Raw genomic sequence first — 12551 nt, 5'->3', positions numbered from 1 at the left:
GGATTGGCCTTTAATAAAGCAACATAATTTTGAATATCAGTGGTAGCAGTTCTCACCTTTGAAAAGTATATCTGATTTTATTATTAGTGTAAGCACCAAAAGTCATCCTCAGGTAGGTACGGTAGGGAGATGATGAATAGATGGGTAGTATGCTTTCTCAGAGTAGATCACTATTTTTTCTTATTTAGCTTCTAAACTGGTTCTGAAGATAATTCTGAGAGCTCTAAATGTTTTAAGCAATGGCAGCACTGCTGACAAAAATAAAATCAATTTAGCCCATAGAAATTTGCAGACATAACTAACCTTATGCCAGTAATCCCACATTAAGTTCAAATATATATAAATATAACAAACAGCCTTGACTTAAATTTTGTCTACTTCCTTCTAGATGTGGCTAAAGCCCTGTAAGAGAACAGATATACCAGAACGACCAAGTTACACTGCCCCATTGTATAAGACAAGTGAGCGGAGAGGAACACTGTCAACCACTGGCCATTCTACGAATTTTGTGATTGCCATGATTCTTCCCTCTGACCAACCCAAGGAACACTGGATTGGACGAGGTGTAGCGCTGCTGTGTCAACTTAATTCATAATTAGAAGGTGTCATTTCCCTGTTTTCGTATTCTTTGTTAGATGAGTCAGTAGAAAATATATTTTACTTTTTAAAGAAGTTATTTGGTTTAAGTCAATTTGACTAAAGTTATACTTAATATTTAAAATGACTCATACTTCAAAGTTAGGAACTATTCTAACAGATTAAATAAGACACACTGGTATAGTTGCTCTTTTTGAATAACTTTATTTGGGGAGCGTTCCATAAGCATTAGGAACATACATAAAATGACACACCACTGTTGACAATGAAAAAACAGCATTTGATCATTTCCAGCTTTATAAATTTTAAAAAAATGATTCCGTTACAACAACAACAAAAAGTTTAGATATTTTAGCAAGTATCACCTTGCAGGACCATAATCACATTTAAGCCACTGACTTACTGTTAATGGAAAAAATTCACACTGCATCTAGTTACTATAGTATTTCTAAGCATAATCACAGCTGATTGAATGCAATGTGATATACACCAAAATTCATATGAATGTCACACAGTGACAGCATTGTACAAGTAACATTAATGACCTCCAACAAACACATGTTAAATTAGACTGGTCAAGCTAAATGGAATGTTGGAGCCAAACAGAAATGTAGTGGAATTCAGATTGTCTAGTAAGACTTGAAATTATACATTAGGATGATGTAAAAACTAAATACTGGTGGAACCCCAAGAAAAATACTAGCAGCAACTGTTACAGCCCTCTTAGAAGTTTAAAAAAAATCTAGCAAATAAAGATACTACCATTTTTGAGAGAATATAAAACTTTATATACTTCAGCATAACCTATTTGCTTTAAATCAGGCATTTGTTTTTAAGACTGGGAGTATATTCCAGCTGTTGCTTTTCATAAAAGTTTTAAAATTAAGCAGATTTAATGCTGGAATGCAGAATTCTCCTTGGGCATAAAGACCCCAAAATGAACTATAAATATACCTTGGTTCAGAAAGCAAGATATCTGAATCACTTGAAGTTGGCAGTACTAAATAAAATATCAGCACCTTTTAGCTAGGTTGCTTGAAGGGTCAAGCAATGAGATGAGGACTGTCCTAATTCAGTGCCCAATGCTGAAAGTAATCTAAGTATAAAACTCCTACTTGTTATAGAAAGCCATGAAGAAAGCAAGAAATAATTTTTCAAATTCAAGCATAAATGAAGGAACTAACACCTAATGAACCCCTTGCTTACACCATACAGGAGAAACACTGGCAATACTCTTAATACCTGGATGCATGTGCTGCTCAGTTTTGTTTTAAAGTTCATGGAGTAAGAGAAAAGGAACTGGGGAAAGGAGGAGGACCAACTGAAGACAGTTTAAATGGAATGGAACGAGTTTGGCTCTTAAATATCTGAACAGTAAGATTTTTAAAGCCGCTACACAGGTAGCCAAGCAGATCAAAACAAAGCTGCCCGCAGGTAGTTCAAATACAGTTTACCTGGCATAAATGAAGACCATGTGGCACAAGATGTAAACAGAAAAGCTACATGCATATGATTAGTACTACAAATTATTAGGTCAAAATTCAGGATAAATGTGGCTTGCACTTCTCACAAATCATTCACCATTTATGGCAGGAGAACAGGGCACCTAAAAAAGAGACTAATTCCTACCAGGCACGAAAAGCACATGTTGGCACAAAATGATAAGTGATTTCAGCCGAGTTACTTAACTGCATCTTCCAAGTCACCCGGTACCATGACAGCCAGGGCATCAATGGAGATCACCCTCAGAACCATTCTTACACTCAACGTACAGATTATGGACATGGTAAACTTGCTGACTTACAGCCTTACTGCCAGCCACAGCATGTGCTCTAGCTCCCAGTGCCAAACTGGTAGAGCACTGGGTACATTTAAAACTTAAATTTCCCAAATAACTAATTATTTCTGTTAAAGTAGGGAATCTGAATATTTAGACCATGTTTGGGTTCTTCATTTTGCTGATATATTCTAAAGGGTTACAGTTTTAAGGAAAAAAAAAAAAACATTTTACCACATGCTCCAAACCCCTTACCCTCACCAAAAAACCTGAAACAAAAATAAAAGTTAAAAAAAAAAAAGCCCAAACACCAAGTATAATATTAATACAAAGAACCATTATGAATCTGTCATTAAACTGAAGCTCACACAAATGTACAGTCACAAATTTCAGTAGTTTAGGCTGCAAGTTTAAACCCTATGCAAATATATACAAAAATAGTAACTCTAGATTTAAAGAATAAGGGCCTTTTCCCAATGCTAAATCCATACTCTAATGCAGCCTGAGCTTTCCTCTAGGTGCTACAGTCCTACTTTATGCAGCTTCAAAGCTGTGTCATGTTGATCCCATATGTAGCTGAATTAAAGGACACTACAATTCACTTTTAGCACAAAGAAAAGTCTGCCCGAAGTCCATTTAAAATATTTTTAAAGTTTAAGTGATTTTTTTTCTTTTTGGTTCAATTTCTATTTCTGCATAGCCACAGAAGTTTCTACTAATAGAGACTACTTTAGTGTTTTTTATATGATTATTTCTTTATAAAAAGTCTTAATCAAACCTATATCAACATTGGTTCATGGAGTCCCATTTTCTCCTTTCTTTATCACAAGTTTTATATTTTTAAAAGACCCCTTCATGCAGGGAAAACAGTACTGAGCACTGGTCTTTGTGGTTAGGCTCAAATCTATGAACTTGTAAGTAGTGCAAGCCACTGACTTTTCTTTGAGCAATGTGCTTACAGTACAAGGAACAGATGCAAAGCTGCATGGTAACATTCTCATCATCAGCAGTGATTGCTGGGAATGGTCAAAACTGGAGGTCAAACACAATTTTGTCTTCATAGAGGGCAATTACCAGCATAATGGCAAATCCAAACAGCAATCCTAAATTCTGAAGAATGAATTGCCCCACTGGACAGAAGCCATGTTCTTCATTGTCACCATCACCATGCAACATTTCTGGAAGCTAAAAAATATTTTTTAAATATTTTAAAACAATTTTGTATAATCTCATTTTTTAAAACATTTTCCTATTTAAGAAAGTTAGTGACTAAAGCACAACTACTAATAATTTTGAACATGGTGCTAACCATATTTTAGTCAAACACTTAGAAATTTTATGCTCTAGCTATGTACTAAATAAAGACTAAATCTGTGCCCTCCTCACCTCCCAACAGAACACATCATATATGTATTAGTTACTTTTTAAAAGTTTTACTGTCTGCCAACATTTCTGCTAAAGTATAAAACTTTAGCAGTTTTGCCAATGAAACTCAGGGAAAAAAACACCACCATTCCCACACTTACTGATATATCTTAAGCTCACTGAGAAAGTAAGATTCCTTTGGGGGATATTTCATTCAAAACTATCATTTATTCACCCTTTTCCATCTAAATTCTCATTTCCAACTGCACATTTCATCAAGGATACACAGTAACAAGACAATTCCAAAATTGATACCTTTATGCTCTTAAAAGCCATTATTTTTCTTCCAATAATAGACAGAAATAGTGTATCAAGGCTGTGCAGCAGTACTACCAAGTTATGCATGCTATCTTCACAAGGTATTCTATTCTCTTAACAGTGGTAACATTTTTAAAATTTGAAAGTTTCCAATATCTTTAAAGGCACAGTACACTGAAAAGTATAGTTCAGCTTCTAAAGCACAAGCATATACCACATTTAAAAATAATCCATAGAAAAGTATAAAACTAAAATCTTTAATGTGTCTAAGTAAAAAGGATTTGCTGAAGAATGAATGTATGTGCATTATTATAAGCATACATTCTTCCCACCCAAACATAATCAAAATTTAAAAAGAACTATTTCCAATTCTCATATTCATTTTTGTTTGTTGTTTGTTTTTCAAGTTTGGAGTGAATACCTACAGGACACTGATATGCTATCTACTTGACACTAAGCTTTTACTCCAAACAGTATCTTGGTACTCTGGGGTTTAGGGAGGAGAAATGCAGTGTTAAGTACATAATGTCTACAAGGAAGAAATATCATTATTCATTATTAAATAATGAGTACAATTAATCCAATTACCATGCTCTGACAGTGCTACAGTATATTTAACAATCTCCTGAGAGTCCTATTTAAGAACTACTTCATGCTGGTTATATGTTCGGTTTATAGAAGTCTGTGCAGTAGTGTATGCTAATGGAGGTTACTGTTCTTATCCAGCAGAATTAAGTAGTAAAGACCATTATAAATGTCAAAGGTGAATAACTGTGACAGACATTATATGGTCCACAGAGTTTAAATATTTATTATTGTTTCTTTTACAGAAAAGTAAAAGAAATAATAAATATTTAAACTCTGTGGTTTGCCAACCCCTAGATTAAGACTACAACTGGCAGGTTCTTACCTATCATTTTAGAAAGAAGACTACTTTTATTGTTACAAAAACTTTTTTCCCAAGATTTTATGGTTACAAAAACTTTTAACTGTCCTTAGTATTTAAACATAAACAATGTACATTTCACAGAAATATTCCCTCTAGACATGTGCAGATACCAACAAGAAGAGGCACCACAGTGCCTCCCTCACACTCAATTCTGTCCTGAATGCTAACACCAGTACTGTCTGTCATAACCAGTTAAGAGCCAGCCAGTACCTACCTGTATGACCACAGGTGTTAACATGCAACAGTGCTTGTTGATAAACAGGTGCTATCCAAAGCTTCCAAAAACCAGAAACTTCCAATTTGTTATCTGTCTAAAACTAAAACTACTGGTATTGATGCTGTCTTACTTAATGACTATATAAATCAATATAAACTTCTTCCTTTTAGCTAAAGTGATCTTTATAAAACAAAAATGAGATAATGTCTGTCATTGTTGCTTAAACCTTTTAATGGTCTCCCAAAATTCGTAAGATAGACTAACCTTTTTAGCATGGAAAATTGTATGACTCATGATCTGATCACCATCTACATAATTAATGTCACTGTAGATATATTACCTAATATATGTCCTAAATGAGTCCTAAAATATATGTGGATAGTTTGTCCCTGTCTTTTAGAATACTTAGGTGTTTTCAATTGAGACATTATAACTACTCTGCAAAAAGTATTTTTTTTTGAAATATGAAATATGATTTCATTTTTATTTGCTTGCTTTATTAGCAATAATCATTTTATTTCCTCAGAATATAGTCCCAGGAGTAGACTGACTGGTAAAAGAAATGTTATTTCTTACATGCCCTTTCCTCTTGATTCTGATAAACTCTTCTACCTCTTTAAATACTTGGCTCAAATTTCCTATTCCAGAAAAACTTGCCTAATTTTATTTCCCAATTTTTTAGCTAGACTCTAATTTCACAAACATGGTACATCAGTCTATCATAATGTGCATACAAAAGATTGTAATTGATGGCTACTTTTCTTTTTCATTAGACTATTAATTCCTTACTATAATGACACTCTTGTTCTTTTTACAAGTTTAGCTCTCTAATATAAGAATTAGCTCATTCACTCTTCATTCAATTAATTATGAATTAATTATACATCTCCAGCAGTAACTGAAATATTATAAAAATGCCTGCCTTCCGAGAACTGATTGCCTAATGGGGCACAAAATGAACTCAATAAATAAAAAAAATGTTCAGTGTGTTATTAGTAAATTTAGATGCAAGTGCAAATGAGAAAAAGTAAAGTAGGAATAGAGGATGTGAAATGTTGGTGTGGAGACTGAAATTTTAGATAGGGTGCCTCAAGAAGTAAGGGAACTGGCTGGGAGAATGTCTCAGGAAAATATTCCACAGGAGTGATCAGCGAGAGCCAGGACCCTGAGGCAGAGTGTGCCTCCTGGGGGAGCAGAAGTGAGGTAAGGTTAGGAAAATCAGGGATGGAAAAGGAGGATAAAAAACCTTGAAGATCAAAACAAGAACTCTGTGCTTCTGCTTTAATGAGATGGAAAATCACTGAAGGGTTTGAAGCTCACAAGTGATATGATCTAATCTAATCTTACAAGGATCACTTGGAAAAAAAAGTCACCCAAGGTGTGGTGATAGATATAGAGTGTGGTGGCTATGACAAGGGCAAAAAAGCAGGGAGAACAGTTAAAAAGAGATGATGGTGCCTGGAAGGAGACTAGAGTATAGGTGATGAGGAGATGGAGCCCCAGTAGATGTGGAAGGGACAGAAAAAGGAGAGTCAAAGAGTGATACTCAAGGGTTTGATCTGAGAAAGAATAAAGAAGAAGAAAAAAGTTATTGTTAATAGATGGAGGATTTTAAAAAAATAGATGGAGGATTCTAAAGGAAGTGCTGGTGTAAGGAGTAGGGTTGGCAAATATCAAGAGCTGGTTTCTGAATATATTAAGTTTATAACACCTTTTAGATATTCAGGTAAGCTGGTAGATAATGCTAATTTGGAGTTAAGGAAATGGCCTGGGCTAAAGATGTAAAGAAAATGAAAGTGTTAGTCACTCAGTCATGTCCAACTCTTTGTGATCCCATGAACTGTAGCCCGCCAGACTTCTCTGTCCATGGAATTCTCCAGGCAAGAATACTGGAGTGGGTAGCCATTCCCTTCCCCAGGGGATCTTCCCAACTCAGGGATCAAACCTGGGTCTCCTGCATTGCAGGCCAATTCTTGACTGTCTGAGCCACCAGAGAAGCACAAAAAATGTGATGTGATACACCCTCATTGTGTGTGTGTGCTCAGTTGCTCAGTCGTGCCTGACTTTTTGTGACCTCATGGGCTGTAGCCTATCACGCACCTTGGTCCACAGGGTGAGGGTTGCAAAGTTAGAAATTATCAGCCAATAAATACTTAAAGCCATGAGACTTTAGCCATGAGACCAGGTAAGATTACTGAGAGGACTTTCATCAACATTCAGAGGTAAGGGAAGAGAAGAAAATCCAGCAAAAGACTAAGAAAAGGCCAGAAACATGGGAATTCAGGAAATGGTGGTGGTACAGAAGCCAATGGCCAAGGAAATATTCCAAAGAGAAGAGCATGATCAACAGCCAGATGCTGCTGTTAGGAAAAGTGAAATGAAGACGAACAGGGTAAGTGACCAGCGGATTTAGCAATGTTCTGGTGAATGGTAGATCTGACAAAGTAACCTGGCAGAACAGTCAGGAAAAAAACCTAATGAGCTAGACTCATGAGAGAAAAGAATTAAAAAACAAGAATGGGTAATTACTATAACTGGGAAGGAGAATAATAAATAGGGCAGTAGCTAAAACTGAAACTGGAATTTAAAAAGATCCTCTTCCACCCTCCCTTTTTAAGATAGGAAAAGTAACACGAGGTTTATACACTGATAGGAATGATCCAGCAGGAGGGAAAAATAAATGACGCAGGAAAAAGGGAGAAATTTAAGGGAGTTGGGTGAGAGAGGAGATAGATAAGATCTAGAGAACAGTTTGAAGGAGCTGGATCTAGTAGGAACACAGACGTTTTTTCATAGTAACAGGGACAAAGGTAAACAGGCATTGACACAGGGAAATGAGTAGAAATGGTGACAGGAACTAGTGGGAAGTTGTCTCAGTGGCTTCAGTGTTCTCCATGAAATAGGAGGTAAGGTCATCAGCTAAACATGAGGACAGTAAGTGAGGTGTTAGAGGCTTAAGGAGAGAGGAGGTAAATGGCTGCTTCTGGATATAAAATAAAAATTATTTTTTCTTACTGTCCAAACTTGCTATAATAAATATTCTGTAATTAAAAATTTAGGCTATATAACTGAAACGAGACTATCTACTAGAGTCTACTAGGTAGAAAAGTGAACACAGTTATCTAGTTAAAAACAGAAAGTAACCAAATTATTTTGCAAACACACTGCCTAACACATATAGGGTATAAAAGTAAAATTAAAATTAAACTAATTAGTGTTACAGATTTATTAACTTTAAATTGAAGTTAGAAATAAGGGCAATTACATAAACCCCTTGGAATATAAACCATTTTCTGCAGAAGGCTGGAGAAATATAGTACTTCCTTCCTATTTGCTATTAAGCAAGCTCAAAGAATTATTTTGTTAACCATAAAAAAACACTTCCACCTCAATATTACAAAACCTTCAAAGTACTATAGTAATTTTTTAATTATACCTTTAAATATTATTGATGGTTACTTTGAGTAGTAATATTATTTGATCAAAAATGTTCAAGATAACTGGTTGCCAAAGAAGGAATCCTCCTACTTAAATGTCTTAATAGATTATTTAAGATATCATATGTCTTTAAAATGGGTTATATTTATTAGTCTTTCAAACTACATCCAAAGAGTTCTTCCATTTTTGGAAGTTCATTCTATTTACAGGTTTAGTGTAAGAACAAAAATATAAAATAAGCTGTCTTACCATATCCACCAAGGCTACGTAGAGGAACATGCCTGCAGTGATTGCAAAGATCCAAAGTGTGATGTTATTGGCATACTGACCAACAGCTGTGCCTATGAGCATGCCTATGTAGGCCATCATGGCAGAGAGGAGGTTGTATACAATTGCTTGCTTTACAGTCATGCCTGCTTTAAGAAGAACTGCAAAATCACCTGCAGTTAAGACATAAGGTAAGTTTTAAAACCACAGGATTTTACTTACAAATTCAGGAAAACACCAACAAAAAAACAAAATTAAGAATGACATTAAAAGATATACCTTTATAACTGAAATTTTATAATGAAATTTTACTTATTAAACCTTAATACATGCAAAACCTTGGGTGAATCTCAAAGGCATCATGCTGAAAAATAGTCTGGAAGGTTATATATGATTCCATTATATGATATTCTCAAAAAGATAAAACGATAGTGATGAAGAGCACTTGGGGTCACCAAAGGGCAAGGATAGAAAAGGGATGTGACTACACAGGGACAGCATGAAGGGGTTTGTTGAGATGATGGAACTGTTATCCTTGATGGTGGTAGCAGTGACACAAATCTATATACATGTTAAAACTCAAAGAACTGTATATCAAAAAGCAAGGTCAATGTTACTTGATAACTGAAATGAAAATTTTACAGAACACCAAAAAGACATAAGAAAAAAGAACTTCACCACAGCACTTTTTGTGAGCAACAAATAAAGCTCTCTACTCTGATGTCTGCCCCTTCTAAGGGAAATGGGCTAAGAAAGAACAGAGGTAACAGATTCTAAGTATATTGTATGCAGTTTACATTTATGTTTTCTTTATTCCAAAAGAAAAGTTAAATCTTAATTCTGAAAATCCTAAAAATGTAAAAAGAATAGAGAGACTTTTCTCACTCATCTGTCTAAAGCTGGTAATAAAGGATTAAATATTGATTAGAGAGACATTACTAGAAGGGCAAAATGTTGCTAGAACTAACAGTCTTGAAGCTAAAGGGTCAAAAGCAATAGTTTCATTAATTGTAACCTTTTTTGTTTTAGCTACTAAATATACAAACATCCAGTCAATTACTGAATGTTCAGTAGATGCAAGTTACTATACAGAATACTGAGGGCTGTTTCCCATGAGAATAACTATTTCTTTCCCATGAGAAGAATACTGTTTCTTTCCCATGAGAAAGGTACCTTACATGACTAAAAGCACATGATCTAGGGGGGTGTGTGTGTAAGTTATGATTACATGATTCTCATTTATAATAGATAAGTAGAAGTTAACAACAAAGAAATTAGTGCAAGGCATTATTTTCCATGTTCTAATGAAATGCTACAAACTACATCCTGCAACATTATTGGGAAAGATAATACAATCGAGATTACCTACCAACGGCTTCTAAACTGCCATTCTCCAGTTTCCACCTAATATTACTATACATCCTATAGCTTCTCTCTCTCATCTTAAATACTTAATTCTCCTGCTGAGACTTGGATTCAATGTCAATTTTTATCTCTTCTCTAGAGTTTTAATTTCCTCTGGCCTTTCTTCCTCAGCTTCCTCTAGGGAAAGAGTTCCCTAACTTCTTCCTTTACAAAGTTCCTCACCATACTTTCAATAATTCACCCATCTATTGTGTTAAAGGGACAATTTCATTTAGCAGGGTTTAGGTAATATAAAATGAGACTACAGAAGTGACATTTAGATTATAAAATACAGTGTTTCCTTTTATAATTTCAAATAGAATTTTTAAAGGAGCATTATTGAATACTCATTGAACCAAAGTATTGTTAAGTACAAACATCAGTTCTGATGCCTTCCTGATATTACTGGGTGGGAAGATGATTACTTTCATCCCTGAATAACTACAAAACAGCATGAATTAACTAGACAAGATGCCAGATGAGATATTTAGTTAATACTTTTTAAAATTAAGGTATAACTTACATATATAATCCTCCCCTTTTGTGATGCTGAGTTTTAACAAAAGTATATATTTTAAAAAAGTATATACATTATGTAAACATAACTATCAGACTCTGTTTCTTTACCTGCCCAAACCCCCAAATTTCCTTAGGCCCCTCACTTCTAGTGATCTGCTTTCTGTCCCTACAGTTTTGTCTTCCCCAGAACATCACATAAATTATGTAGTCCTTTGAGTCTGGATTTTTTTTTTTTTTTTCACTTAGTGTGATCTAAGATTCATCCATGTTACAATTTATATCAGAAAATCATGGCTTTTTACCACTAAGTAATATTGCATAGATGAACAATAGCTTATTTATCCCTTCAGTAGCTTAAGGACATTTAGGTTGTTTCCAATTTTTGGTAATTATGAATAAAGCCACTATACACATTCATAAATAAATTTCTGTATCAACCAAAATTTTTGTCTCCTGTATGTAGACAGGAGTTCTGGTTGCTCCTGATCCTTTCCAGCCCACAATGACAAATCCAGTACTGAATTCTCATGTGTTTATCTGTTATCTGCATAACTTCTTTAGTGAAATGCCTGTTCAAGTATTTTACCCATTTTTTTTAAATTGTTGAATTGTTGGTTTCCTTATTACTGAGTTGAGAGGTCTTTAAACTTCCCAAAAGACTTTGATCAGATATATATTTTCCGAATACTTATTCCTAGTCTTTGGCTTGTCTCTTCATTCTCTTTAAGTGTCTTTTGTGTAGAGTTTTTACTTTTTAGGAAGTCCACTTTATTGCTTTTTTCCTTAGTAGAGCATGCTTTTGGTGTTGTATAGAAGAACAACTTGCTTAATCCAAAATACACAAGATTTTCTGTGTTTTCTTCTAAAATTCTTTTATATTTAAAATTTTTTTCATTTAGATCAATGATCCATTTTTAACTTTTGTCTATGGTAGGAGGACTTTTTTTTGCAAGTAGATATCCAATTATTGCAGAAACATTTGTTGAACAAACTATTCATCCTACATGGGATTTCCTTTGCACTTTTGTTGCAAATAAGTTGCTATATGTGTGTGGATTCTATACCTTGTTCCACTGATTTATGTACCTATTTTTTAACTAATATAAATTGTTTTGATTATTGTGGATTTACAAGTCTTAAATTTAACCTTGGTTTACTTTTTAAAATTCTTCTGGCCATTCCTTTCCCTTTCCATGAAAGTTTTTGTAAAAAATTCATTTATCTCCAAAATAGTCTATTGAGATTTCAATTGGGAATGTACTGAATCTATAGGCAGAATTAGTATCTTAGAAATGCTAAGTCTTTTGGTCCATAAACTTACAATAGATCTTCACGTAAGTTTCCTCTGATTTCTTTTGTTGGCAAATTGTAGTTTTCAGCATACAGATTCTATTGTATATTTTGTTAGATTTAACCAAAGTATTTTGTATTTTTTGGTGTTACTGTGAACATTACTTTTTAAAAATTTCAATTTCTAATTGTTCAATGCTAGTATATAGCAGTATAAATGACTTTTATATGGTGTTCTTATATCATGATGGATCATTTAAGAATCTATCTTTGTCCTACTTTTATCTCAGGTTATAATTTCCTCAAAGTTATCTGCATATTTTTCTACCCTTCTCTTCTCAGTAAGAACCTATATAAACATTTGAAAAATAAAGGAATCCTCAGCTGGAATTTACACTGAATAAGCAAAT

At 34.2% G+C, this 12551-nt stretch overlaps 2 protein-coding genes across 4 annotated transcripts in view; one reads left to right on the top strand and one right to left on the bottom strand.

Moving 5' to 3' along the window:
• DNAH7 (dynein axonemal heavy chain 7) overlaps positions 1-672 on the top strand; it is a 252750-nt gene extending 252078 nt beyond the window's left edge. For all 3 annotated transcript variants that reach the window (XM_061440697.1, XM_061440686.1, XM_061440708.1), the window contains one exon: positions 389-672. In XM_061440697.1, the coding sequence (XP_061296681.1) occupies positions 389-595 (207 nt within the window). In that variant the 3' untranslated portion in view covers positions 596-672. The remainder of the gene's footprint in view (positions 1-388) is intronic.
• Positions 673-785: 113 nt separating this feature from the next.
• SLC39A10 (solute carrier family 39 member 10) overlaps positions 786-12551 on the bottom strand; it is a 38288-nt gene continuing 26522 nt past the window's right edge. Inside the window, exons 8-9 of the mRNA XM_061440728.1 lie at positions 8911-9101; positions 786-3559 (exon numbers count right to left, since the gene is read on the bottom strand). Coding sequence (XP_061296712.1) covers positions 3401-3559; positions 8911-9101 — 350 coding nt within the window. The 3' untranslated portion in view covers positions 786-3400. The remainder of the gene's footprint in view (positions 3560-8910; positions 9102-12551) is intronic.

This window comes from Bos javanicus, chromosome 2 (assembly GCF_032452875.1).
Source record: "Bos javanicus breed banteng chromosome 2, ARS-OSU_banteng_1.0, whole genome shotgun sequence".
Lineage (NCBI taxonomy): Eukaryota > Metazoa > Chordata > Mammalia > Artiodactyla > Bovidae > Bos > Bos javanicus.
This window is presented reverse-complemented; position numbering and strand designations above follow the sequence as displayed.